General features: G+C 37.8%; 1 protein-coding gene across 1 annotated transcript in view; it reads right to left on the bottom strand.

Annotated features, from left to right (window-relative positions):
- Positions 1 to 927: 927 nt before the first annotated feature.
- LOC145915519 (uncharacterized) overlaps positions 928 to 27,139 on the bottom strand; it is a 30,699-nt gene continuing 4,487 nt past the window's right edge. The window contains exons 15-96 of the mRNA XM_083002735.1: positions 26,954 to 27,036; positions 26,850 to 26,891; positions 26,612 to 26,769; positions 26,496 to 26,551; positions 26,292 to 26,391; positions 25,977 to 26,141; positions 25,785 to 25,909; positions 25,631 to 25,713; positions 25,510 to 25,548; positions 25,226 to 25,380; positions 25,111 to 25,166; positions 24,884 to 24,983; positions 24,625 to 24,771; positions 24,226 to 24,341; positions 24,003 to 24,085; positions 23,814 to 23,852; positions 23,537 to 23,694; positions 23,401 to 23,456; positions 23,098 to 23,197; positions 22,889 to 23,032; positions 22,644 to 22,762; positions 22,363 to 22,445; positions 22,265 to 22,300; positions 21,824 to 21,990; positions 21,622 to 21,677; positions 21,460 to 21,559; positions 21,047 to 21,193; positions 20,713 to 20,825; positions 20,406 to 20,488; positions 20,146 to 20,181; positions 19,877 to 20,031; positions 19,755 to 19,810; positions 19,268 to 19,367; positions 18,910 to 19,056; positions 18,640 to 18,761; positions 18,474 to 18,556; positions 18,227 to 18,256; positions 17,984 to 18,138; positions 17,873 to 17,928; positions 17,706 to 17,808; positions 17,454 to 17,624; positions 17,241 to 17,362; positions 16,867 to 16,943; positions 16,588 to 16,617; positions 16,217 to 16,456; positions 15,731 to 15,967; positions 15,080 to 15,289; positions 14,833 to 14,950; positions 14,565 to 14,672; positions 14,041 to 14,254; positions 13,555 to 13,725; positions 13,089 to 13,293; positions 12,568 to 12,846; positions 12,055 to 12,294; positions 11,818 to 11,937; positions 11,425 to 11,636; positions 11,149 to 11,236; positions 10,597 to 10,761; positions 10,291 to 10,434; positions 9,781 to 10,065; positions 9,287 to 9,475; positions 8,842 to 9,035; positions 8,320 to 8,479; positions 7,857 to 8,070; positions 7,537 to 7,689; positions 7,048 to 7,173; positions 6,806 to 6,962; positions 6,226 to 6,348; positions 6,027 to 6,141; positions 5,710 to 5,804; positions 5,268 to 5,448; positions 4,770 to 4,956; positions 4,490 to 4,608; positions 4,315 to 4,425; positions 3,978 to 4,145; positions 3,546 to 3,824; positions 3,154 to 3,276; positions 2,582 to 2,707; positions 2,221 to 2,355; positions 1,900 to 1,981; positions 1,672 to 1,712; positions 928 to 1,505 (exon numbers count right to left, since the gene is read on the bottom strand). Of these exons, the coding sequence (XP_082858861.1) occupies positions 1,378 to 1,505; positions 1,672 to 1,712; positions 1,900 to 1,981; positions 2,221 to 2,355; positions 2,582 to 2,707; positions 3,154 to 3,276; positions 3,546 to 3,824; positions 3,978 to 4,145; positions 4,315 to 4,425; positions 4,490 to 4,608; positions 4,770 to 4,956; positions 5,268 to 5,448; positions 5,710 to 5,804; positions 6,027 to 6,141; positions 6,226 to 6,348; positions 6,806 to 6,962; positions 7,048 to 7,173; positions 7,537 to 7,689; positions 7,857 to 8,070; positions 8,320 to 8,479; positions 8,842 to 9,035; positions 9,287 to 9,475; positions 9,781 to 10,065; positions 10,291 to 10,434; positions 10,597 to 10,761; positions 11,149 to 11,236; positions 11,425 to 11,636; positions 11,818 to 11,937; positions 12,055 to 12,294; positions 12,568 to 12,846; positions 13,089 to 13,293; positions 13,555 to 13,725; positions 14,041 to 14,254; positions 14,565 to 14,672; positions 14,833 to 14,950; positions 15,080 to 15,289; positions 15,731 to 15,967; positions 16,217 to 16,456; positions 16,588 to 16,617; positions 16,867 to 16,943; positions 17,241 to 17,362; positions 17,454 to 17,624; positions 17,706 to 17,808; positions 17,873 to 17,928; positions 17,984 to 18,138; positions 18,227 to 18,256; positions 18,474 to 18,556; positions 18,640 to 18,761; positions 18,910 to 19,056; positions 19,268 to 19,367; positions 19,755 to 19,810; positions 19,877 to 20,031; positions 20,146 to 20,181; positions 20,406 to 20,488; positions 20,713 to 20,825; positions 21,047 to 21,193; positions 21,460 to 21,559; positions 21,622 to 21,677; positions 21,824 to 21,990; positions 22,265 to 22,300; positions 22,363 to 22,445; positions 22,644 to 22,762; positions 22,889 to 23,032; positions 23,098 to 23,197; positions 23,401 to 23,456; positions 23,537 to 23,694; positions 23,814 to 23,852; positions 24,003 to 24,085; positions 24,226 to 24,341; positions 24,625 to 24,771; positions 24,884 to 24,983; positions 25,111 to 25,166; positions 25,226 to 25,380; positions 25,510 to 25,548; positions 25,631 to 25,713; positions 25,785 to 25,909; positions 25,977 to 26,141; positions 26,292 to 26,391; positions 26,496 to 26,551; positions 26,612 to 26,769; positions 26,850 to 26,891; positions 26,954 to 27,036 (10,594 nt within the window). The 3' untranslated portion in view covers positions 928 to 1,377. The remainder of the gene's footprint in view (positions 1,506 to 1,671; positions 1,713 to 1,899; positions 1,982 to 2,220; positions 2,356 to 2,581; positions 2,708 to 3,153; positions 3,277 to 3,545; positions 3,825 to 3,977; positions 4,146 to 4,314; positions 4,426 to 4,489; positions 4,609 to 4,769; positions 4,957 to 5,267; positions 5,449 to 5,709; positions 5,805 to 6,026; positions 6,142 to 6,225; positions 6,349 to 6,805; positions 6,963 to 7,047; positions 7,174 to 7,536; positions 7,690 to 7,856; positions 8,071 to 8,319; positions 8,480 to 8,841; positions 9,036 to 9,286; positions 9,476 to 9,780; positions 10,066 to 10,290; positions 10,435 to 10,596; positions 10,762 to 11,148; positions 11,237 to 11,424; positions 11,637 to 11,817; positions 11,938 to 12,054; positions 12,295 to 12,567; positions 12,847 to 13,088; positions 13,294 to 13,554; positions 13,726 to 14,040; positions 14,255 to 14,564; positions 14,673 to 14,832; positions 14,951 to 15,079; positions 15,290 to 15,730; positions 15,968 to 16,216; positions 16,457 to 16,587; positions 16,618 to 16,866; positions 16,944 to 17,240; positions 17,363 to 17,453; positions 17,625 to 17,705; positions 17,809 to 17,872; positions 17,929 to 17,983; positions 18,139 to 18,226; positions 18,257 to 18,473; positions 18,557 to 18,639; positions 18,762 to 18,909; positions 19,057 to 19,267; positions 19,368 to 19,754; positions 19,811 to 19,876; positions 20,032 to 20,145; positions 20,182 to 20,405; positions 20,489 to 20,712; positions 20,826 to 21,046; positions 21,194 to 21,459; positions 21,560 to 21,621; positions 21,678 to 21,823; positions 21,991 to 22,264; positions 22,301 to 22,362; positions 22,446 to 22,643; positions 22,763 to 22,888; positions 23,033 to 23,097; positions 23,198 to 23,400; positions 23,457 to 23,536; positions 23,695 to 23,813; positions 23,853 to 24,002; positions 24,086 to 24,225; positions 24,342 to 24,624; positions 24,772 to 24,883; positions 24,984 to 25,110; positions 25,167 to 25,225; positions 25,381 to 25,509; positions 25,549 to 25,630; positions 25,714 to 25,784; positions 25,910 to 25,976; positions 26,142 to 26,291; positions 26,392 to 26,495; positions 26,552 to 26,611; positions 26,770 to 26,849; positions 26,892 to 26,953; positions 27,037 to 27,139) is intronic.

Below are 27,139 nucleotides of genomic sequence, written 5' to 3'. Positions count from 1 at the left end.
CACTTTTTCTACTTGTTGCGTTGGCGTTAATATACGTCATCGCTTGCAAAAGGTGGCGAAGGTCTCACGTTGGCGCTAGTCATGTCAAGGAAGTTCAACGAGAAAATGTAGTTGACGAAAATCACCACCACGTTTATCACTGCATCGATGACATAAACGAAACGCCGTCGTCACGTGACAACTACAATCACTTGCATTTAGAATCACGTGGCTCACATCCAGGATTGTATGAAGAAAGTGTTGGACCAGCAAACACCAGTTTCTATGAGGGGAGTGTTGGACCAGCAAACACCAGTTGCTATGAGGGGAGTGTTGGACCAGCAAACTCCAGCTTCTATGAGGGGAGTGTTAGACCAGCAAACACCAGTTGCTATGAGGGGAGTGTTGGACCAGCAAACTCCAGCTTCTATGAGGGGAGTGTTGGACCAGCAAACTCCAGCTTCTATGAGGGGAGTGTTAGACCAGCAAACTCCAGCTTCTATGAGGGGAGTGTTGGACCAGCAAACTCCAGCTTCTATGAGGGGAGTGTTGGACCAGCAAACTCCAGCTTCTATGAGGGGAGTGTTGGACCAGCAAGGACTAGTTTGTGATGGTCTTTAAGTTTGATGAAACAAACGAGTGCAAATTTATTTTTTTTCTTTTCGGTGTTATTATGTGTTCTTCCATTTTAAAACACGTGAATTATCCAATCTCGGCATCAACAACTAACGGTTTCCAAGATTGCGAATGTATGTAGCGCAACCAATATATAAATAAACAAATTGATACATTTCCATTCTCTGTGTTCATTTTTTGTAATAATGAACAGTTTTTTTTAGGGTGCAGCCTTAGGTCATCTGTTCTTCCAAACAATTTTAAGTATATTAGTGTAGGTAGTGTAAATAAACCAATGCTTTCACACAAAAATTTTATTTTAAACTACGTTAGAAAATGCACGATTCAGTAATTTGTGTTTTCATAACAAGTGCAAAATATGTACATTTGTTTTAAGTTCAAGTGTTTTTTATCACATATTCGCAATCACCTTATGGGGCGTAATAAAGAAACAACAAGAAAGTGACTTCCGGAAAATACTAAAGAACGAAACATAGACTATAACATATTCTACATCACAAACGGGAAACGAGGCAAAGGCAACATTGATCTCCAAATATTTACAAGGATTCGATATTACAAGTGCATGTAATTAATAAAATTCTCATGCAGTTGTGAAATGAATTTAATAAAATAAAAACGAAGTGCAGTTGGTGTGCTGAGTTAAAAGAGGCTGAAATTGATCCCGGCGAACAAGACGACACATCACACATAAACAACTAATATGGAACACATAAACTAAACCTGCTAAGCAGAAATTTTAATGGAAAACACGACCGTGGATTAAATGTCAGCGTACACACTACTTCTACCGCTTCCACACATCTTGTAAACGACAACAACGGCAACAACCAGGAAGATAATTCCACCGCAAACCCCGACCACGATCTTCCAAACGTCGTTTGATCCGTCTGTAAAGATGTAACGTGTCTTACCACTTATGTCCTACGCCACCTAGTTTCGATATATTGCTTAGCAGAAAAAAAAGAAAAAACGTTTCGTGCAAACAAACTTAGCTTGTTTTCTGTATCAGGTATTTATACAGTTGTGGTGGAAATAGTGTTAGAAACTACAAACCTGTCCCTTCGCACCGATCACCCACGTAACCAGCTGCACAACTGCAAAAACACATAGCGCTTAAATGATTGAAGTTCAAGTAACAGTGTGGCGAGTCAATCCAGTCTAATCGCGGGTATACAGTATATTTTCGAAAACAAAACAACGTAAAAAATAGTCAACTGACCGGGGTGAAATAAGGGGGTTTTACAACTAGTTTGTTTAGTAAACGTTTCGCCGATAACTTACAGACAAACCGGGTTTCCACCGCCTTCCTGGTTTCTGCACGTTGCCCCATTTGCACAATAACTTGTTTGTACTTCGCAAGGACCTGTCACAAAATATTGATATAAGTTAGCTCCTGATTGGTGTGAAAATAAATCACATATGTCATGCCGACAAAGTTGCATTACCCGCATGCACATTTACGATGTTCAATTCTAAAATAAATCAAACAGGGTTTGCACAAATGAGCAGTCCACTTTAAATCGGAAAAGAATTTACAAACATTCGTATCCTGTTTTACCAAAGCGAGAAAGGGAGAAAATACGAGCGGAAATTCACTTTTACCTAGGCAGGTACTTGTGGCAGAATCGTAGGTGTAGCCGTTTACGCAAGTGCAGGTAAAACTGCCAACCGCGTTCGAGCAGGTTGAATGATTCGGACACACGCTCGTTGTCGTTGCGAGGGCACATTCGTCTATGTCTGAACATGTGACAACATTGACAAAGATAAGTAAACATTTTTTGGCAACCATGCTGTAAAACTCTTAAAGAAAAAAACGCCAAGATTCAAATTAATCAAAAACAAATTTGATGACATCACACTTTTACGGTCCTCGACATTTATCTTAATTCATTACTGCGGAAAAGTAGTTACGATTCTAGATTATTGTATTTACAAGAAAACTCGTTTTCAAATCAAACTATACCTTCGCAAGACTCCCCAGCCAAGTCAAGTGCGTAACCGCTGTTACAATCGCACAGATAACTTCCAGGTGTGTTCATGCAAGTTGAGAGTGATGGACAAATGTGGCTGGCTGAACATTCGTCGATATCTATAATATAATTTTTATAATTATTTTTCGTATTTCATTCGTATTGACTTGTATTCTTGTTTGCAACTAAATTGTTCCACCAAACTGCAGGCTGAGGTTCTACAGACATTATTTACATGTGCATCCTATAGATTTTCTTTGGGATTCCAGTAAAAACATGACAACTGAGTGTGGCGCGCAGCTAGACACATTATATTTTGTCAGTTGGGTTCATTGAGAAATCATTTTAAATTGGCCCTGGTTTATTTGCAAGAAACCTGTTTATATGTAATTTATATCAGCCACATGAAAGCACATTTACAGCCACTAAAAATTTAAAAACGCACAGGATTGTCATTGTACAAATTACCAAAGGACACTTGCGCGTATATTTATGTGCAATTCATTTATAGTAGGATTGAATAGAAACTAGTCCGGGGATGCAAATTAATGGATTGTATACCCACCAAGACAAGAACTTCCTGCAGAGTCGGAGACGAAACCGCTGTTACAAACACAACTGTAGCTTCCAACTGTGTTGTTGCACGTTGCGTGAGGCTGGCACACGACTGTTAGACACTCGTTGAGATCTTAAAACAAATATTCCATTATGGGAGTAGACAGATTTTGCTCGGTTTGGGGTGTTATTAATAGGCAAAAACTCCCCGCAAATTATTGCTTTTGTAAATTCCAACCAATATTATCGACAAGAACGAAAGACTGCAAATTTGTAAACAATAAATTATAGTTTTCTCAATGATCTGTTTTTCAACAATATTAATTTATTTTGACCACTTGGCATCTACATGTAAATACAACTACGTTATATAATGTACTGACATCATTATCAAACACCCACCGTTGGTTGTGGCAGTAACTTCAGCGATTGCGTTTCTCTGCATCCCGGCAGCATCAGTAGTCACAGCCGTTATTGTGAACACGTATTCAGTGCCTTGTTCAAGACCAGTTACCGGGATGTTGACAACACTGCCGCTGGTGCTGGTGGACGCTGACACTTGAACCAGAGTAACCCCGGCGACGCTCACACGATAAGTGACAGCGCGGGATACAGCAGCAAACGAGATGGAGAGTGAAGTTTCAGTGATAGAAGATACGACGATTTGAGCGATTTCGGGTGCTAAGGTTAAAAATAGGTAAGCAATAAATATAGCCTGGTATTCCCGTTGAACGCAACGCGAAAATTTGTACACTTTAGTTTGTATATCTGACTTTTCCCGAAAAATATAAACTATTTCAGAACATGTTCTAGTGGTCTATGTTTTTGTATTACTTGTGGATGTGACAACCGGATTGCTGTACGGAGTAAAAGCGACCGCGTTTGATCCAACATCAACCAGTGCCCTCACTTCTCCGGAACAAATTGTGTCAGGCGTCAAACCAGTGAGAGTAGCTTGGAGGGTGGAAACCGTTTCGGTGAAGGATTGTGAGGGACAAGTTACTAAAACCGAAAAGCAACTAATTTGAAACAGGTTGGCTCAAAAATTATGCTGAGGTTACTAAACCAGGAAAAGTTACTAAACCAGGAAATTTAGGAATCTGATGCGCTATTTGTAATTCGCAACACGCAGATGGGGGTTGTATGTTTTAGCGTACGCGTTTAAACTTACGTTTGACTTCATAGCTAATCGAATTAGAAACTTGTTCGAATCCGAACGTCAGTGACCTGGTTGTAGCGTCGGTAACTTGCAAGTTTGATGGAGACGAAGGAATGGTTCTAACTATGAACATATTTCAAAATGTAAAGTTGTTCTTCAAGTTGTGAAGTTTTTAGTATATCCTTACTGGGTGAAAAGTCTCGGAATGTTGCCGCATCAAGGTCGGTTCCGTCAGCAACAGCTGTTCGGTGACTGGGATCATTGGTGTCCAGAGCTCCAACAGCTGATGCGACCACACTTCCGCTTCTACATGTCGTTGCAACGAATAATATTACCAAAAAGCAATGTGCAAACATTTCTCAGTCACGCATGATTTTTGTATTACCGAAAACACAACGATATATCGATAGTTTTGCACCGCACGTTTCTACTTCTTTTGCATTGAGTGTTTTAAGTTTATGTCCCACCTGAAGGCAATGAAAGTAATTGCTTTGAATCGCAGTGTTACGCCACCCACAACCGACTTGAGTTGCTCCCTCAACGCGTTTTCGTAAACGTTGCGCAATGATTGAGATTGAGTCGAGGAGATGTCGGTTAGATCTTGACTGTAAACTTCACCGACCAACGTCACAACCAGCGCCAAATCAATTGCATCTGAAATTAACAGTGCAATAATTACTATATGTCCACCTGTTCTGTAATTGGGTGACACATTTGTATGTGATTTTTGATGATTTTGGTGATCAAAAAACTTCATGCGCATTTTTAGTGTTTTGTATTGCAGGTATTGTGACCTGTGTCGTCAAAGTCAAAATGAACAGCGATTGTCTTTGTTGTAATCACCAATATTAGGTTTGTAATCTGAAACGTTAATAAAACCACAACGCCCACAGACAAGTTTTTTGAACCATCAAATGAACTAATTTTCAGGTTTTCAATAACTGCAGGCGCGAAGTTTAGCTTACTAGTGGTGGCGATTAGAGGTTCGCTGAAATTCGATTCCTCATAAATGTGGTCGGAAGTTTTCAGTTTTAGAACTCTTGCGCGTATCGTGTAGTTTGTATTTGGCTTCAGGCCAGTGATTGAAGCAAATGTTCCAGTTGACGTATTGGTGGTCACCGTTCCATCGGAATCCACAGCTTGCAACTAACCATAAAAATATTCGATAAAGTAAACTGTTGACTTATAATACAAAGATGTTGAAATACCAATCAATGAGTTGTGGTCGACAAACGACACAATTAAACAATAAATTAAAGATTTAATTGAACAGTAATAACATGAAACCTTTTTGATAAGAAGTCACTTTTTTACTACAATTATTAGCGGTATTAAGTTGGTAGACTACATTAATTTTGTTTCAGAAAGCAAAACATCTTTTGCACCAGACAAATGTAACATAGTCACCTCGTATTGATCGTATAAGTCAAGTGCGTCCACAGTCACTGTGATCGAATCAGTTGTAACTTGTAACAAAGTTGCCTGGTCCAACTGCGGGTTAACTGCACAAAAATGTAAGGGTCAATTTACTCTATTCTTTATGGATGTTTCTAGGTTTAGAACTGAAAATGCTTGGGAAATGTTCAATGGTAATTTAAACGTACTTAGATTTAAATTATCGGTAACGTAAGTGTTGGTATTTCAATTTGAGACTAGTTCAAAGTAATTGTCGCACAAGCCTATTTTACAGAAAAATTGAATTGGTTTGTGACTTTTTAACTCACTGGTGCATTCGACACCAACTTGGCATCTGCATTCGTATCCGCCATCAAGATTAAAGCACGACGAGCCTTGAGGACAAATACTTTGATCCGTACATTCGTCGTTGTCGGAACACGTCTAAGTAAACACAATAAATTGGTATATTAATTCTCAAACTGTATGCACAATTTCTACGTATATTTCTAACATGATTTTGCTTACCCCCGCTGCATTTATTGAGAAACCGGCAGAGCACAAACATTCATAACCTCCATGGAAATTAGAGCAAATCATTCCTGTTGAGCAGATGTTAGCATCCGCGCACTCGTCGACGTCGTTGCAAGTCTAGACAAACGTTAAGTTTGTTTTCTTTGAATATTGATTAATTTTCACAAAATTTAATAAATTTTATATGCGCAAAAGAGCCATAATAATCAATACACCCTGTCTGCAGCTGTCATTAATAAATTTTATTTTGTATTTTTTGTGTTGTGTTTGTAACCACATTGATTTTTTTTGACAAGTAAGCGGTTATAAAATATAAGGAACACCCTAATTTGTTTCGATTAATACTTTCATTTGTTACATTAACAATTCTCCAATAAACATTAATAATTTTTTAATACGTTTGAATGTAAATTGCTTTGGGACATTCTAGAGGTGTTTGTGTTGTAAAATTTAGCAGATTCGTGTCATATGATTCTGAATAGAGGTATGAATTTGAAAGGGTGGCAGGTTTAAAAAAATACAAATTTTATGATAAATTTGTATGTCGTTAATTAAAACGAAAATCAACACTTACCCCGTCTTCACTCATGTTGTAACCAGCCAAGCATTCGCAGTGGAAACTCCCTTCCTCTTCGACACAGAGTGATCCGTTGCCGTTGCATGTATTCAAAGTCGGATTGGAACATTCCTTGATATCCAGGCAAGTTCCATTAACCGTTTCGAAACCAGACCTGAGGTATACCGATGGACATTTAAAACTGATTGCAATACGTATTTGTGTTAAGGTTGGATGCTGAGATGCATTTACTCCCATACCTGCAAATGCATTTGAACAAAGGGCTCTCGTTTATACAATCTTCGGTTTGTCGATCGCAAGTGTGCAAGTTTGCAGTGCATTCGTCTAAATCCACACAGGAGGTCTCGTCACTTTCCGAGGCATTCCTAAAAGTAAGGCCTAGAGTTTTGTACGAATTTAACTGTATGGTTATGGTATTTTATTTTCAGTACGTTATGGTACTTTAGCCAGTGATGCTGGCTGAAAATAAAAACCTTATTGTCCTCCATTACAGCATTACCCGCAAAAACTTTATTAACTAAAAAAAATAACTGAAAATTATCACGAAGATTCGATGGTCGCAGGCAAAGGTTTTCCCCAACAAAATGATTCATTTCATTATGTTTTGTTTTTTAATGAATTTCCAAAATTAGAGTTTTCTATGGACAGAATATAACAAAAATCACAATTTGTTTTAAATCAACATTTTTGGACCGTTTTGTATATCAGTATTAAATGACATGAACCACCTTGCGTAGTTTGGCAAACAGGGACAAGCGAAGGATCCTGGAATGTCCTGACAGCTGGTTGTAGCTAAAGAACAATTGTGGGTTCCTGTTGAACATTCGTCTACGTTCATGCAACTTCCTGAACTGTCGTCAAACCCGGGATTGCAAAGACAACTAAAATATAAAAGAAAATATTTTGTTGATGTTAATCATGTTAATTAAAAGTTTTGCTCTTATTCTGAATTGTTTTTCTAATTTTGTTACTTGCCTTGCGTTGATCCACAGGAAAAAATGATTCAGAAACTATTGATTTAATCGGCATAGACTTTAAAAAACCTTACTTAAAATCTCCAGGCGTGTTAACGCAGTACGTGTGGTGTACAGCGCTGCAAGGGTTTCCCAAACTGCATTCATCCACATCTTGGCACTGTGTTGTGTTCACCAAAACGTATCCCTCGTTACAAGAACATGTGAAGGCGTTGTAGAGTGGTTCACAATTATGTTCACACGGATTCGAGCTGCACATGTCAATGTTCGTACAATTTCTCCCATCACCTGAATTGGCGAAATATAATAATGTTTTGTTAATTGCTAGCTTTTGTCCTTTTATTTTCCTCATAACTTGTGTCCTAGCTTGTAAGAGAGATACCAAATTTGGCAATATTTAGAATACATTTTAGCATAAACTTTTCGATATTGATAGCAACTACACCACTACACTATACATCGACTATAGTAAAACCAAAACTCCTCAAATCGGATTTGACACAAACCACAATAACTTTCTGTCCAAAAGAAATTTACCTGTTGTTCCTTCAGGGCAATCCCCGCACGCTTCTCCGACTCCTGGAGCTGGCACATCTTCACATGTAACATTACTGAAGCAAGGTGACAAACGGCAACCATCTCTATCTTCTGTACAGTCTGCGCCAGTCCAGGCGTCAGTGCATTCGCAGTCGACAATCTTTCAACGATAATAAATTTACACCGATAATTTTTTACCGATTAGTTTACCAAAAATTGCCCTTTTCCCCTAAAATGAATGAATCTATTGACCTTATTTAGAGACGTAACAACATTAACCAATGCAAGATACGTTAATCTCGCGGCTTTGGAGCGTGTTCACAATGGTCATGAAGATATTAACTCTATAACTCTGATCTAACTACATGCATTTTGAAACCTAATAATTTTCGCTTCGTAACACAGGGTCTTGATAAACCAATTGATATTAAGATAGGATTCGGTGCTAAAATAGTCACAAAATCTCTGTGTGTTTGGAACTCTACGGGACAATTATTCTACTACCACATAACATTTTGAAACCTGATAATTTTCGCTGCCCAACACTGGGTCGCTGAAGAGACAAGTCCCTCCGTTCTGACAAACGCAAAGTTTCACATTGATCGGCAGGATAGTTTCACCGTCCAAGCTGTCAGTGCCTATCACCGTCAGTGTACGATTTGTCGTGCTCGTAATCCGATGGTCGGTCGTGGGTGTCCAAGTAACCACTCCACTGGCTGAAAGAAAACCGATAAAATTATATTGGTGACTTATACGACATGTAACTTCAACTCCAAGACCTTATCGAGCAGTTTATCATTTTCATGATATTGCCAGTTTCTATGTTGACGCAGTGAAAAATAATTTACAGGGCTTATAGGGACCATTTAACTTTGGGTATTACATCACATGACCTTTCTCTTGTTGCTTTTCCTATCACCACTTTCTGCACTAACGTAAGTTCTAGGCGTGCCACTATGTGACTCACTGGTGTTTATAGAAACTCCCTCAATCGAATCCTCCGGTTGTAAAGCGAACGTGACGTCGTGCCCGTCTGCATCATCAGCTGTCACAGCGAAAGTTGTAATCTCGTTAATCTGGGCCATCAGGGTGTATCTACCGTTCATCATCTGTATGTTCGTGGACGCCAATACGGCCAGAACGGGCAAGGAGTTGGCTGCAATGAATACATATTAGAGTAAACACAACTTTTTGACTTATTTGTGTTACGCGTATCAAAGTACAGTGATTAGTAGTAATTTAGGCAAATGTGCAGCTGTGGCAGATTTTAATTTCTTGTAAACGTTTGCTTATATTTTTCTATTTGATTGTTATATGTTGCTTTTGCATTACAGAAATTGACGATGGACATTGGGCGCGTTAAAACTATAGGCTTATCCTACTATTATAGCATATGCTTCAAGCGATTTTACCAGGACAAATTCTTTCACCCGAACGCTATGAAATCTGCTAGAATCTCACCGTTTGCCCTCGATATTTGTTCTGTGCTTTCCGCCTCGGACTTCGTGTTTTCTCCGATGTCGCTTCTGTTTGTTGTCAAAACATCATAGAGACAAGTGGTTGAAACAACGCCGTTGGTCGTGCAGTTTGACAGAACTTGCGCAAAGTGACTCGAATTTCTTTGATCTTTAACGAGATCCTCAAGGAAAGGAGGCGCATCCCCATTAACTGGATTGTGATTTACAAATGTGTCCATTGAATCACCGCTGTAGCTGAAGAAGCTTTCACTTGCGTTGTGCAATTTCCCTGACAAAAAAGTAGACCCATAAAAAACTTTGTTTTACACCTTGCCTAAATGGGCCTTTTTGTTTGTTAGCATGTTCAGGTTTGTCAAATCACAATTTTCAGAAAATCAGGGCCATTCTAGCATTTTCACTTTTATGTGAACACTACTAGTTTGATTAAGGTCCCGATTGTTTGTCAATGCAATAGCGTTTTGATAAAAGTAAAAGTTTGGAACTTTTTTCTCACATGATAATCCAAATGGATACAGTAACCTCTCTGACAGGGTTCCATTCAATATGTCCAGGTTTTCTGTAGGTTGTAGGGATTCCCAATTCATGGTCGTTCCATTCCTCATCTCAAAGTCGTTTTGTTTATCACCGTCCCAGTATCCTTTAAAGAGTCAAAGTTAAACTTGGACATCAGAACATCACCGAAAAAGCTTTTTTTTAAAAAAAACTACAATTTACCGTAACAAACTAAAAAAAAACAAGTTTGCAATTGACATGTCGTGCAGTATTTTGTCTTTGCTGAAAGAAAATACTTTTTTCTCACCCAAAAGGCCCTTCGAGATGCTTTGCATGGACTTTGTGTCGCCGGTAAACTGCATGGCAAGAAGGTAGTTGCTCGCTGTGATGGTGAGGGATTGGGAGGATGGAAAAACAGCTGTGTACGTTCCGTTTTCTTGGGTTAAACTCAATTCACTAACAATGGTTTCACCTTCACAACAACGATTATTAAATATGTAAGTTTCGAGTAATGATCATTATAAAGCAAGTGAGTTAAAGGTTAGGGATTTTTTGCATACAGTCCCCTTTAGCATGGGTATTGTTTATAAAAGCATTGCCCGCTAACCTACAAGCCTTTTGGATAACAAAGTATTTCGTATAGCAAGAGTAGTTTGTTCCACCGGAAATAAACAATTGTGTTTTAATTTGATACGTTGGGTATACTGTCAAAAATACGGCATTATTAAAGGTATTTACCTATGCACAAATAGATTGGGAAAGCTGTCTTTGTACGGGTAGAAATTTGAAACATTTAACATGTAACTTACGTCGCAATCAAGTAGTATTTTATACATCAAAATTGGGGTTCGTTACTTACTGTCCGTAATATTGTTCACAACGCTTCCATCCACTTTGACAATCACACCGTCGCCATTCTCGTTGTCAAAGTCAACTTCAAATTGAAGCTTTAAATGCAACAAACCAATCATGTATTTTTTTATTCAATTAAAATACTTCAATTAAAATACTTTCGGATTTTATAGGATTTTCAGACAACAGTTTTTCTTTAAATGCGATTTCCAATGAAACGGTTACAACGGTTGCATAAACAAGTCGTAGGATATGAGGTATAAGAATTCAAAATGCCGTTTACCGTGCCGGAGTTTTCTGATGCAAGATCCTTTGCAGCGAATGCCACGAACACAGTTGCGTCCGAGTCCGTCATGTCTTCCTTCTTTGCCTTTTTGGTGCGGGCTTGCAAGGAGAAAACTCCTGGTGCGTAAACCATGTGATGTTCCCCCAAACCGTTGAAACTGTACGTCACGCCGTCGATGGTCGTAATATGAGGGTCACCCCAGAAGAACGCTGAAATAAAAAGTGTAATTGCCACTTTTAGAAACTAAAGCTTTTCATCTACTGTGTTCAAAACAATTTGTCTTCAAAAAATCTGATTGGAAACAATTTAATACATTTTAAACGTAATTAGGGTGAATAAAATAGTAAAACTTGTTGCGATAAAAACATAATATTAACCTTCAAAACTCACATATTCTCCGTGGAACGTATCCCGTACAATTCGCCGGTGGGCGCAGAGCTTTATATAAGTCACATAAAGTTTGGCTTTGGCTTTCCACACAGCATTGGCGTCTTGGAATGAGATCGTTTTCTATCGAAATAAACTTTAATAAAATTTCGCTTTTTATTTTGTGGATCATAGTTCAAACCAGGCGAAAAAAGCAAGCTCACAAAACAGTCATACATAAAAAAATCCCACAAATCTTACGCATGGATGAGTTGAATTGCGCGCTAAATAGTTCCTCATCTCTAAAGGAAACCCAGGACCACCACGAAGTTCTTTCAAAGATAGGGATTTGACTCCGCTCGTAGCGACTCGACAGAGGCCCAGATATGAGAGGGCTTTGACTCCACCAGCCCCAGAACGGTGAGAAGGTGTTGGATCGTGGGGAGTAACAACATCTTGGACCAGTGTTTACTCGTGGTTGGTAGCAGTTGTAGAGTCCCACTGCAAAATGTGGTTTATAACACGTTTCATTGTGTAAATTGGTATTTTGGTAATCAACTGTATAGTTTCACCATTTTAAAGTATCTAGATAAGATTACAGAATAAATTGAGTGATCTATCGCCTGCAACTTACAATTGGATTAAACATAAACTCAACTAACTGTAAGTGGTGTGAAATTAAATCTTTAATCCTTGTTGTTGAAGGTAAAAATGAACATGTTTGGTCGGTAATTGTAAGCAAAGAGTTACGCAGTATTGACAGCATGTACGTACCTTCATCGTAAGCCCACTCCTCAATACTGGCAGTTCGGTAGTAGTCGGGGTAGTACTTGTTGAATCTTGCATTCCAGTACAGCTGCACGTCCACTGACCACGTGAAGCTTGGATCTCTTCTAGCTTGCAAACTTGTGCAGGGACATGGTTCATAATCGGGTGACCAAGGGTTGCTTGATTCTCTCACATACCACGAGACGCATTCGAGAGTGGCTACTGCCCGTTGTATGTTCGTGATTCTTTTCGCCACGTGGTAAAAGTACTGACCGGTCGGGCCGCCTGCAAAACGATAAAACGTATAGTATAAAAAAATATTACTAGGTATAATGGTACTCTATTGTGTTCGAACCGATTTTAGTATTGATTTATATAACAGGACGCAAAATGTCTTATTAAATCCGCCATGAAGGGGATAAATGTTTTAGCACTTTTCCCACTTTCTTTACACTTGCACAAATTACTTATCCTGAAACTTGTTTCATTTCGCGTAAAATATACGAACTAAACTTAAAAAGTTTCACCTCCGGTTTGATTTCTATGGTCGGGTCTGTAATCTCCCTGAACTTCAACAAAACTTTGACCCAAAACAAAACTGTATCCAATCAGAGCTCGGTTTCCCCACGGATATCTTCTGCGCGTGTCCCACATCATCGCATCCTCCTTGTAGTTGTAGATAAGGTAGGTGTCGGCACCGTCGCTTGCTATGATGGCTTGAAACGTGCTTGGCTACGTAAATAACTTAGATAAAAACAGGAACTCGTGAAATTCTGATTTTCAATGTTAGTATTCGCTTGCACATAAATTATAAAAAGTCTTATCGACATTTTCGGTTTAGAAGTGTTGGTATATCACTTGATTTTACATGGCTTTTATATTTAGGTTACCAAGTTGGAAATGTGGTGTTCTTGACAGTGAAGCCAATAAGGATGTACTTGTGAAACATTTGCCATGAGTACGTCTGCCAATGCAAACTTTTATTCATATTACATAGTCTCGATGATAGAACTCGTCGTGCATGACAACTTTATTCCAGGTAGCTTTCAGCACGAACAGTGGATTGAAATCTTGGCGATCGAACCGATTGTTGATTCTCGTTGCAATTTCTCCGACCACAGCTTCACTTTGTTCCGTCAAGGTGGCCTCTCCTTTGTTATAGACCTTCAAACAAAAGACAACGTTTAAAGCAAATGACCGTGACCTAAATCACAGGGTGGCGTCCAAGAAATTGAACTTGGCACAAATAAACCTGATGAAGCCTTGATGCATAGCAGGCCAGAAGGTCAGTTGTTAAGCAACAACAGCAACAGAAAATACAACATAAACAGCAAAAGTAAACCAAACAACAACAAAGCATAACAAGACGAATTGAACAGACAACATGTAAAATAATACTGAACGGATAAACAAACTGGACACTTAGACTTAGAAAGCTGCGACATGAGAAAGCATCACAGGTAATAATGATGTCAGTACCTGATAATAAACGCGTCCATTGTTATTTGTACTCGGATGAAAGTTGTCCCAGAACGGCGCAATCATCCCGATGTCAAAGAAGCTGAATCCGTTGTACCAGGGACGGCTGAGATACTGAACGAACCAGGAGCCAAGTCCAAGTGTTATAAGACCGTTTGATGTCACGCGCATGTTGCTGAAGGTCTTTGTTCCAAAGGGAATATCAAACGACGCCCTGAAACGATTAATTCAACCAGTGGATCACAAAGTTTGCACCGAATCCACAGCAAAGACTCGCGACATTACACACTACGTTGTTGCGACATATGGTGGTAGTACTTCGTATGGTTGTATGCGATTGTGGTACAAAAAGGTGCTTAATGCCTGGGCCCATAAGTGCGTTATATTGAACAGAACTGGGAAAACAGCCCAGTTCTTTCTTGTTGGTGTTTGCCATCTTGAAATTATTACAATTCATACTTTTTGAACAGTAATGATCAGAATTGTTGCATTTGCGGTAAAATAATTTAATCTGATGAATATACTTGAGTACGGGAGAAGCAACGTCGTCTGAAATCGTCAAAACTTCGTCGTTCACACTTTCTCCATAAGCAATTAGTCTTATGAAGTAACATTTATCTCTTCCGTCACCTCTGTAAAATGGATTAGCTAATCAGTAACTAGATAACTTCGATGATATAACCGAGAAACTGATGACACAGAACTCTTTATATTTTGGTGCCGCTAAAATTAATTATGGTTTGACTTTCATAAAACTAAGGATCCGCAATAAGCGGAATTGGTAGAACATACCTGTATCCATCGTTGCAATTGCACTTATAATCACCAATTGTGTTCTGACATTGAGAATTGGGATCGCATTTAAACGTACCCTGACTGCACTCGTCCACATCTACGTCACATACCGACCCTGTTTGTAACATTGAGTTAAAACACACATAAGCATATCGTTTTAATAGATTCCCCATTTGTAAACATTATCGAAGCAACTGCGAAGTTCTCCACAGTCAAGAAAATATAGTTTGCTCTCAATTATAACCTGTATAGTTTGAAATACAGTCGCATCTGAAACTTCCGGATAAATCAACACAGGTTCCTTCGTTTTGGCAAGGTACGTTCAGACATGGGGTTGTGTAGTACTCGCACCGTGGACCGAAGAAATGTTCGGGACAGCTACAGGAGTAACTACTGTTACCCGTCGTGCAAGTTCCCCCGTTTTCACAAGGTTCCTGGTTGCAGATATTGGCTTCTGTAACATACAAAAAAAAATCCAATGAGAAAATTTATAGTGTGATTACAGAATGAAAAAAATGGATCAATTTGACGGCCCCTGTCGATCGCGCAACTTATCAATTCAGCTTCTATTTAAATAAGTTGGAGAAACTGATGATGCCTTTTTTAGGCGAAATATATTTTTCTAAAAAATATCGACCATCTGAGCTTTCTACAGATCGGTTTGTTAATTTCAACATATAAGTAAATGTATTGGTCATTATTACAAGCAATATGTGAGTGTTCGAATTCGTAACATATATGTGGTTAATTCCTAGGGCTCCGAAAGGAGTAACCGGCGATCACACCAGCATAAGATCTTTATTTAAGAAATATTAATTTCGCCTAATGGCATCATCTTCAGTTTCTGTCTTATTCAAAAAGAAACATATATGTGGTTAATTATAACAATACTCACCCACACATTGGCCATCGAATAGCTGGAGACCAGTGGGACAACGACATGCAAATGAGCCATCACTGTTGGAACAAGTTGAATCTTCAGGACAAGATGATAGTTGGCACTCGTCGATATCCAAACATACGTTGGTCTGATTCGGGTGTTTTTCGTATCCAACCTTGCAAACACACTCTGTCCTTGTGGAGTTGAACGCGATGCAGTTGGCGTTTGTACAGGACAAGGTGCAGGTTTTCGCTGGAACGGTGTGAGAAGGTTAAAATTACATACACATTCTACGGGTGAATGTTTATGATTTATGTTTTCACTGAAAATCACACTTTATTATTTAGAACTGATTTGTGAATGCCATTGCATTGCACAGACACACTGCACAGATAAACCTGGAAAGTGAAAAAAGGGAGAGACAATAAAAGAAAGAAATTTGGTATTATCAACAAGCTTTTGAATGTCGTTTGTCTGCGGCTAATTGAATCCTTTACTTACTGGTGACAACAGTTAGAGTTAAGGCGGTGTCAAGCAGACCGTCGTTAAGAACAGACACCACAACCGTGTACGTCACTTCCGGCGTTAGATCAGTGATCAAGAATGTTTCGACGTCAAAAGCCGTGAGGGATTTTGTTTCCGTTCCGCCAGTGACTTGAATGAAATAGGTGCGCGTTGCCGTGGTTTCATTCTTTTTGGTTATAGCCAATAGGATCACGTTTGTGCCTGGGTAGCCATCCACTGCAAAAAAGGTCAAGCTTGTTAAATAAGTTTTTTGCGAATTGTAGCACTACGACCGTAGCATTTGTATGGCACGAGACGTTGTTATAAATGCAATTTATTATTAGATTAAAATAAGTTGCTTTTCAAACCTGAAGTTGTCACTTCTTTTGGATCGCACTCTAAAAATAAAACAAAACATGCCACTGTGAATGAAATTCATATCGTAATTATTACAAAAACTTATGTTCGCGTTTTCAGTGATACTTTCATTGAAAACTTTAAGGTCATACACATAAATTTCGAAGAACTAAATAGTTGGAAACAAGGTGTGTCGGATTGGAGTCAGCTAGTTTATCGTAAACAATGAAAAATTAGTTTTTCCCACTGAGCCATTATCGGTTTCTGCAAAATCACGGAATATTTTATACCTTCACAGGTAAGCACTTCCAATAATTCAAGCATGGCTGCCTCCAATTCATCGTTCGGTATTTCGCGTGGAAGAAATCTTTGAGAGAGATAACGTCGTGTAATTGTAAAACGGACCAACAACAGTTTTTTGGGTATTTTACACTTGCAGTAATAACTAACAAATATTCATGCATAATTTACTGCAGAATTATTTTGGCATTAAATTGTTTGCTGTGGAATTGTTTACAAACGAGAATGCGAGAACAATGATAGAATCTGCTCATCATTGGGTATAAAACACCTACAGCTGCCAACAAACAAATAGTTTACCGATAAAAGTTTCTGTAACCTATATTGTAACGGTTTACAATGAAGCCAAAGGTTTGTGACTTACGTTGAAAATAGTGTATAACCCATAATAACATTGCGAAGATCTCCACTGACAACAGCTTTGTTTCCTTCTCGTCCATAATAGTATGGAGGATACGTAAAGGTGAAATCAATGTTAGCTGAGCTCTGAAAACAAACAAAAGTATTTGAAGTATTCATTTACGATTCAGGATTAGACACAGTCTAAACAACCGACCAGTAAAACTACGTAGATTACCTTCGAAATATAATAGTAAACTTCGCATACACTGGCATCAAATCGACCAATATACTGAACTCCCTGATAATGCATAAGGTGATCGTCGTTTGACACAGATCCGTTGAAAGGAAGGGAGAATTGTTCGCCATTACCATACCAGTAATATTGACTTTGGACATTCGAAAACACCTTCATTAAAAACCGTCAAAACATGAAGAGTAGCAAAATAATGCGAAGAAATTTCACAACGATTGGCGATTTCGGGCTTACTTCAATACAGAAGCTTTTTTCGATTTGATCGGTTGAGTTGTTGATGTACAAAAGTGCAGTAAATGGATGACCAGCGAATGTGGTGAACACGTGGTTTGCCGCACTATATATAATGTTTAGAAAGTTGATTCCTAAACAATTACTGACCAAAGCACAGACCAACATACCTGTACGTTTTGTTGTACTCCACCAAAAACTTATCGTCGTCGGCGCACAAATACACCTAAGAATCACATCTATTACTAATTTGGATACAAATTGGGCGGAAGCAGTCTTACAAAGTTTCCTTCATGATACATTGATCTCCCACCACTCATGATGTTGGTAATGGGAGGGGTTACGTCATCATATTGATAATTGTAAAATCTTTCGATGTGCTTCGTTAAGTCCAAAGCCTGAAGGCGTCTTGAAAGAATTTCCGCTTTTCTTTCCACTAGACATCATTACCAACATGAAAGTAAAGAAATATTGATGAATGTTTGTTGAGCATTTACAACTGAATGTGTGAATGATTTACTTACGAGTTGGGTCCGGTTGATCTAATGCCGTCACTGCACAAACATTGCATGATTTAGTTATTTCGTGTAATATTTGAACAGAAAATGAGAAAATTAAAAAACCACCAAGGAAAAATATTTCACTCAAATACGTCTGGAAAACACATACATTGCGTTTACTTTTTTTCTCTTGCAAGTAAAAGGTCTACCCTAGATTCTAAATTGTGATGCGGTAAAACAGAATTTATCTAGAACGATAAAAGCGACTCACCATTCCCAACAACTATAGTCGTCAGTAAATCAAGCATCGTTTTCTCCATTTGGGATGTTGTGATCTGACGCCCTATTTTCTGTCTGAAATGTAGCAGAAAAGTGGTTGGGAACACGAAATTACATTGATGTATGAAAACAAGAAAGGCTGATGTATTTGTATTTACGTTGAAAGAAGTGTGTATCCAAGGATAACGTCTTGGGCATTTTGGTTTAAGGCAATTCCACTTTGTCTCTGCCAGGTACCATAGGATATCAAAGAAAGTGATATGTCAAGTTGAAGTTGGGCCTAAAAATAAAATGGTCGAATCAGACAATTTGCTTATTTTTAAATGTAGTCTGTGGATTTTAAGAAAAAATATTTGTTTTTTTGGTTATAGGGTAAATTTTAAGTTTTTTCTGCATTGACAAACATGTAGTGTTTATGGTTCAATTACCTTTGTTACGTAGAAATAGACTTCACAAACACTTGGGGTATATCCATAGAAAAACTGAACTCCGTGAAACGACAAAACGTAACCGTTACTGGTCACAGATCCTGTAAATTCATTCCTTTCATATGAAGATATTTGTTCAGTCCAAACCTTGAAGACACACGAAGTGAGAAACAATTAGCATGTACAGTGGGCATTTAACAACGAAGTACAACGACATCTATTGCATAAAAAGGATAAATTGTAGGATCGTTAAAAATTGCCTTCAGTAATTCTAATGTTTTTGGCTTGATGAAAAACAAGATTTTTATGGGAATAAGACAAAAAGTTTCGAAGACATTTTTAAAGAGTTTTGAATTACCTGGATATAGTAACTGCTATTCGTTTGAGCTGATGAGTTGATGTTCATTATTGCAATGAAAGGGTGACCAGCCATCGTTGTAAACGAGTAATCTGAAGCGCTGAAAGTTCAAGACAATATTGCTACCATCAAAAGAAACACTAGGAACAAAATGGAACACGCATTATATCGTCAGCTCCTTTACGCCTCTAGTGTTAACGTTTGTGTCTTCTATAGTGTGTTTTTTTGGCGTGGTTATTAAAGAGTGATGTGCGCCACTATCAAATAAAAAAAGTGGGTAACTGCTTCATAAAACACATCAAAAGTTTGGCAAATTTAGCTGGAATTTCCTAAATGCCATTCACTAATCATCTTAATACGCGTAATAGTGCGAGGCAAAGGACTCATACAAGCCATCAGCGATGCTTCCGGGACGGCAATTTGACTGAGCTAAACCGGTCAGAGATGATTGTGCCCTTTTTAAATACAGTTGCCCTGTTAAATTTACCTGTAACTTTTGTTGTATTCCGCTAAAATCGTTTCTCCATTTGCACCAAAAAGTATCTAGAAAAGAAAAATAAAAGAAAATCAAACCAGTATAATTTTCATAAAATAAAAATCAGTTCCTACGTAGTTTCCGTCGGTAAACATGTTTTCTCCGCCGCTCACAATGTGGTTTATAGGTTGGGTAACGTCATCGTAAAAATATTCATAAAAATCTGGCAACCATCTTGTTAAATCAGAAGATTCAAGCCGCTCTGCTATAATCCCGTTTTTTTCTGCAACTGGAAACACGCGAAAGGTTCAATGACAATTACAGTAGTACAAAAAAGTTATTTTGCTGGGTGAAATTAGAGTCAAGTTTTCGAAGAATGCAAAACCGATGAGGTGTTACTTACGTTCTTGATTGTACTGTTCCTCATTTTGACGAGAACCTGAAATACATCCGACTTCTGTTTACCAAGTTAAAAAAAAATCAAACCTTTTTTCGTTAACTTTTAATATTCCGTTTCCCAGGTAGTGTTCAAACTGCTTTAATTTCGAAATGTTTAAAAACATATTCTTTCTCTCACAAAAATAAAAATAAACACCGTTTAGGGTATAAGACGTTAACAAAATGATTTTCATTAAAAAAACACAGTATTAACACATGTCTTACTGTTGCCTGTAGTCACGATAGACAACAAATCCTCCATTATCCTATCGAGTTGTACGTGACTGATGTTACGCCCTGGGTCCTGCCTATAAAAATAACGCGATGGCGTTTGTTGATGACTGATAGTATTATTAAAGGTGTTTCAGGTCATGTTTATTGTTACTGAAAACCTTCAAAAACGCGCGGAACGTTTCATCATAAGTGGGTTTTCATTTGGTTTCACTGCCAATCACTGGCTTTTGTATATTTTGACAATCGGAAGGTACCATTCAAAACAAACCAAAGGTGACGAAGCTAGGTTTCCACTTACGCTGATAGTAAAGTATAACCAAGAATGACATCTTGGACCTTTCCAGTAAGAGTCTGTTTGTTTTGCCTTGGCCAATTGTACCATGGGTAGTTAACTTCAAAACCAGTTTGGTTCTAAGACACAGGAAAAACTTTCTTTAAAAAGAAAAAAAATTCACATTTGCATACACACAAACAACCAGAATTAAAGAACAATAATTTGGTGTAATTATGTTTTCTGTTTTACATTTTATGTATTTTGTTCAGCAGCATGTTCCATTCGGCGTGACGCTAAGTGACTTGAGTATGTTTTAGGTATTTTTTAAAATTTATTTTCAAGATTGCAATCTGCTTACCTTAGAAATGTAGTAAAATACTTGAATAAAACTTGATTGAAATCCCCCGTAAGATTGTCTTGCCTGATAGGATAACATATAATCACCGATTGACACAACACCACTCAGTTCGTTTTGTTGGTACACAGAAATGTACCTTGACAAAACCTATAAATATAGAAATATAACCAGTTAAAGAATGAAACAATAACATAATGTCACAAAATGTGTAACGCAGCTATAGCAAAAAGGAAAACAAAACAATGACGTAAGCAGAAGTCATAAACTTTTTTGAATGCCAAAGCAGGTTGGGAGTGACTTTAATCCAGTTTGATTGCATTGACTCCACATAGACATGGAATTTATGAATGCAATACGGAACTCAACATGTTATTTTGGAACGTTGTATTAAAATCTGGATCAGACAAAATAACCTCAATGCTGTAGCTACTTTCGGTTTGATTTGTTGAGTTGACGTAGAGGAACGCGTGGAATGGATGAACTGCCAGCGTCGTAAACGTGCTGTGGGGACCACTAAAATGCATGTATACTTGTTACCACGATTATAAAACCAATTCTCATGCACTTGTACTTACCTATATGTTTTGTTGTACTCTGCCAAACCACTGTGTCCGTTCACGTCAAAGATAATCTAACACATGTAAAAAAGCTTCATATGAGAAGTTTGCATATTCACTCTAGAAAAATGCTTGAAATCGATCACTTTTAGACTTATCAAGTCTTTCGCTTTTATATTGACGCCATAGTTGTTTAAGCAGAATTGAATAACCGACTTACGTAGTTTGCTTGGTCAAATCCATTAATCGTTCCTCCGGACCCTCCATTCACCATAAAGTTGTTAAGATGAGTGACGTCGTCATAACGATAGCGGTTAAAATCAGGAAATAGTCCAGATATATCCCAAGATTCCAATCGTTGTGAAATAAGTGCTGTTTGCTGGGCAACTGTGGAGCAAAAACTGTTTTGATTATCTGCGAAACCTGTAGATATCAAACATTTTTACCCAGGCTTTCAGATTCCACTTTATTCTAATAAAATATTTACACCCGAGTCAAAAGCTTTCCACTAACATTTATAATGAGTTTTATTACCAGTCACATAAATAATTGTAATTAAATGTCATGATTTTGATGGGTGACCAACAAATGGGTTTATCATGTCCTCCAGCCCTACTTCGCAAACATTGTGCTACATCTAGTTTATTAAAGCTGCACTAACCTTCTGGATCAGTTGTTTCTTCGACTGAATCCGTCCCTGTAACAAAACCAAGGAAGGTTAATTTCAAAAACACTGAGATACGCCCAATAGGCTACAACCTTGGCCGCTAATCATGGTTGACAGCATATCAAGCATTATTGCTTCAAGTTGAGGCAAAGTGATTTCACGGCCGGGTGTTTTACTGAAACAAATAAAATTTGGTGTGTAACCATATGTTAAAGATTTTTTTCGCATCATCTTGCGATGACATTGATTTCAAAACGTGTTCGCATGTTACAGTTGTAAGAAACCAAACAATGAACTGAGTTATAAGGTCAAACATTAATTGATAAGAGTAAATTATAAAGTATCAGTAATTTGTTAACATCGAGTTTCATACGTAGATAGCAGCACGTAACCCAGAATGTCGGCTGAAGCAATCCCTGTAAGAGTAACTTTGCTTCGTCTTTCCCAATTGCTCCAAGGTATGAAAAAGGACACTTGAATTCCACTTTGGTTCTGAAGAACAAAGTGAAGCATTGAAATCAACTGGGCCGTAGATAAGAGGATTTAAATATCGCCTTAAACCAAGTGGCCTGTTTTGGTCCAAAGGTTTTGAACACGTGTCGAAAAAACACCACTTACCTTTGTAACATGAAAGAATACTTCACAATAACTGGCGCGAAACCCGGAAAATATTTGGTAAGCTTCAAACGTTAAAGTATAATCTCCATATGAAACCAAACCATGTTTTGTGGACGAACTGCTAGATGACACTCTTGAAACAACCTGTTCAATAGGAATGATTCAGGTCTCTTGTGGTTTTCTACAATGACTACAACAAAATACATCACCTCGATTGAATAGCTTCTTGTTGTCTGCTGGGTTGAGTTTATGTGGAAAAGGGCAAGAAATGGATGACCAGCAAGAGTTATAAACGAATAATTCGAACCACTGTAAAACAAAACAAGCTTTATATTTAGTTCCTAGCTTCGTTTAATCTGCATCTGTACAATCACATTTCCACCAAAAAAGAACTAAAACCGGTTGCCCGAGAAAAAATTATTTACCACAACAAGTTGGCAGATACTTTGAATTGTTGCGAATACTCGCTGACATTCCAAAATCGTAACAGCTTCGTATAATCTTAAACTTACTGATATGTTTCGTTGTATGTGGCGAGAACCCTTTTTTCATTGACGATGAAAAACACCTGAAAATTAAGAAAATATAAAACCAACGAGATCAAAATTAAAACCAAACGAGATCTGATGTGAAAGTGAATCCACTCACATAATTCCCCTCTTGCAGCATGTTTTCTCCTCCATTATTAATGTGGTTCATGGATGAACTGTCGTTATCATTATACGTGTAGTGGTGAAAGTCTTGAAGGTGTCGGGTGAAATTTCCAGATTTCAGTCGTTGTCTCATCAACTCTGCTTCCTGGGCAACTGCAGCATGACACGTTTGTGTTACAACAGCAACAGCGACGGAAGCAAACGTAATTTGTCAAGACTTTTATCCATTATGTGGAACTGCGTGGACGCTCAAGGTCATTACAAAGACTTACCCGATTGATCGATTGGTTCTTCTGGTTCAGCAAGTGACACTAAAAACACATTGATAATCAGATCAAAAACTAAACAAAATACAATTGTTTTAGAAAAAAACAAATTTCCTCCCGCTATTGGAGTTTGAGGCATATGACATGGATTCCAATTTAATTGGGTTTCAAGAAATGTGTACAATATTCACTTACCATTGCCTCCCGTAATTGTCACCAATACGTCTAACATGGTTGCTTCCAGTTGTGATAACAAGATTTCTTCTCCTGGGCTTTTACTAAAATACATTAGGTTGGATTACAGTTCCAGTACATTAGGTTTTAAAATTTATCTTATAAAAATTCATATTTCACTTCAAATTTTTAGCGTTGATCACCGCAAATCATCAAGTATTCCAGCAAATGTTAAAAGACTAACGTTGAAAGCAGCATATATGCAAATACGATGTTTCGAGGAATGCCTGTGAGTGTTGCTCGAATTTGATTGTTTCGATTCCAGTCATCAACCACCAACATGGGTTCGGTTCGATTTTTCTACAAATGTGTGAGTAAACAAAAATGGTTTGTACGGTATCTTTCTGGGGAAGAGAAAGACTTTCATTCGTTTGAACAATCTCATCACACGAATTCAAAAACTAAACTTCTTTAACACACTCAGCTCCCATGCTTTGGGAGAGTTTGTTGGATTGACTTGTCACGGAAAATAAAAGTATATTTTGCGCTTTGTGAGGTTGCATTGTATTTAGTTGTTGGTCGTAACGCATTGATAGTTAACCATACATTGCACTACAAAAACTTGTCATTGGTTTCCAATTACCTCAGTAATAACGAAAAAGACTTCAACTACACTAGGCTGAAATTCCTCAAACATTTGGACAACGTCGAAGGTCAGAACGTAGTCACCATTTGATACAGAACCACGTTGCGAGTTTCTTTGCCTCCAGTTAAAAACTCGGGACCACACCTTAAGATACATAAGATTGTTATGTTGACAGAGTGTGCAGGTATTTTAAAACATTGAGGAAATACATTATTCATTGCAGGTAAACACATCATGTTTAATTACTAAACTAAACCTGGATAGCGAATGTCTTCTCCGTCTGGTTTGTGGAATTGATGTAGAACATAGCAATGAACGGATGAATAGTGAGGGCAGTAAATGTGTGATCGGAACCGCTGAAAGCAAAAAAAAAACTAATGGACAAGTGGTAATAAAATCATATACACTAGGTGGCTAGAACATAACTAGCCAAGACGATTCGCAATCGAGTAAGTTGTATTAGATGTCGGACAAAACACTTACTTGCAAGTGCGATCATATTCGATAAGTTTAGTTTCCCCGTCCGCTTCAAAATAAATCTTGGACACATTGCAAAACATGAATAACTTCAAACGTTTGTTCCAATGTTAAATCTTACTATATTTCCTCGGTTAAACATGTCATCTCCTCCGCTTATAATACTGTTGATCGGCGGTGTGACGTCATCATATGTGTAGTTATGGAAATCACAAATGTGTCTCAATAAACTGGAAGATTGTAGTCGCATCAAAATCGCCGCAGTTTGCTCAGTGACTGATGCAAAATAACATTGGTTGCTGACAATTAAAAATGCCTAAAATATAACACGGTGCACAAAAGTCACAAAAACGAACATTAATCGATCCATCAATGAATATATGAATAAAAACATAAAGGTGTTACCACCAGGATCTTGTTGTGGCGCACTGCTTGAAGTTGTTCCTACGCAAAAAAGTTATTTGTCTTTAGCAACTAATATCCGAGTACTTTTTCAAAGTGTTGGGCAAACAATACACTCAATTACCAACGCCTGTTGTTAGAACACTCAGCATATTTGACATTGTGGCTTCCAACTGAGCCTGAGTAATTTCTCGGCCAGGTGACATTCTACAAAACGTATGTCATCAGTTGAGAAAACTCGCCCATCTTTACCCATATATCGTGTAAAGTGCACTTACGTGGAAAGGAGTATGTAACCAAAATATACGTTTTTAGGATTTCCTGTAAGTGTTGCTCTATGTCGCCTATCCTGCCAATTCCATAACCGGCCATCCACAAAAGTAAAATCCAGTCCGCTTGTAGACTAATAAAAACATAGTAAACAAAAACTATAATGGACACGATGTGTGAGACTGTGTGCTCGTATTTACCTTTGCAATGTAAAAAAAAACTTCAACCACGCTTGGTGCAAATCCTTCAGATATTTGAATTCCTTGGAAATTCAATTCATACTCGTCGTCCGATACGTTCCCAGAAAGTCTACTCTCTGTGATTCCGTTCCAGTTTTGCTCAACGTTTCCAATTCGCGAAATCACCTTGATAATTTTTACATGTTAGTCGATGAGGTACGTATGCATTTCACGTATCTTTGCAGTATGTTGACCCAGTTAAAGTAAAGAACGAACAAACTACAGTGGGATTAATCAATAATGGTGAATGATTTTCATAACAAGATTATTCATTACCTCAATTTCAAAAGTTTCTTGCGATTCATCAGTTGAGTTAATGTAGTAAAGGGCGGTGAATGGGTGACGTGCGGACGTTATAAACGAATAGTGAGAACCACTGCAACGATAAGTAGGCGATATAAATATCAAATACATAACAAAATGGATCAGCTACAAAGTAATTTGACAAGTTTGCGTCAAGTTCGTGTTTCAGTCACTTACTTGTATGTTTTATTGTACTCAGCTTGGACTCGCTTTTCGTTGACAATGTAATATATCTGAGTCACAAAGATTGTGCGTCACAAAAATTGGACAAAACTAAAGAAAATATCCCATACGTAGTTTCCTGCTTCGTACATGTTATCACCGCCATTTTCGATTCTGTACATTGAAGTTGAATCGTTGTAGTGATAATCATAGAAATAAAAATCCGAAATGTCATGTGTCAAATCGGATGAGCCAAGTCGCTGCAGAATAACATCTACTTCCGGCAAAGCTATAAATATAAAAAATTCGTATAGCAATGGCAGAACTCTTTAGAAAATTTTTTGATAAATTTCCTCATTAAATGCTTACCAGTCACATTCTGCTGCAGTTCCCCGTTACAATTGGCGGTGTCTACAACATAAAATTATATTATACTTTATGTACAAAACTTGTAGTAGGACATAATTGTCTACCTTTTCCAGTAGTGATGACATTGAGCATACCCAGCATTATTTCTTCAAGTTCTTTTTGCGTGATTTCTCCACCTGGTTCCCGGCTAAAATTCAAACATGATTATAACATGGTTATAAACAACTAAAAGCAAATATTTCAGTTTAAAATCTAAACATTACTATTTTTTTCCTTCACTGATTTGAAAT

Source organism: Ascidia mentula, chromosome 1 (assembly GCF_947561715.1).
Source record: "Ascidia mentula chromosome 1, kaAscMent1.1, whole genome shotgun sequence".
Taxonomy (NCBI): Eukaryota; Metazoa; Chordata; class Ascidiacea; order Phlebobranchia; family Ascidiidae; genus Ascidia; species Ascidia mentula.
The sequence above is the reverse complement of the archived record's forward strand: the minus strand, read 5'-3'. Positions and strand labels throughout refer to the sequence as shown.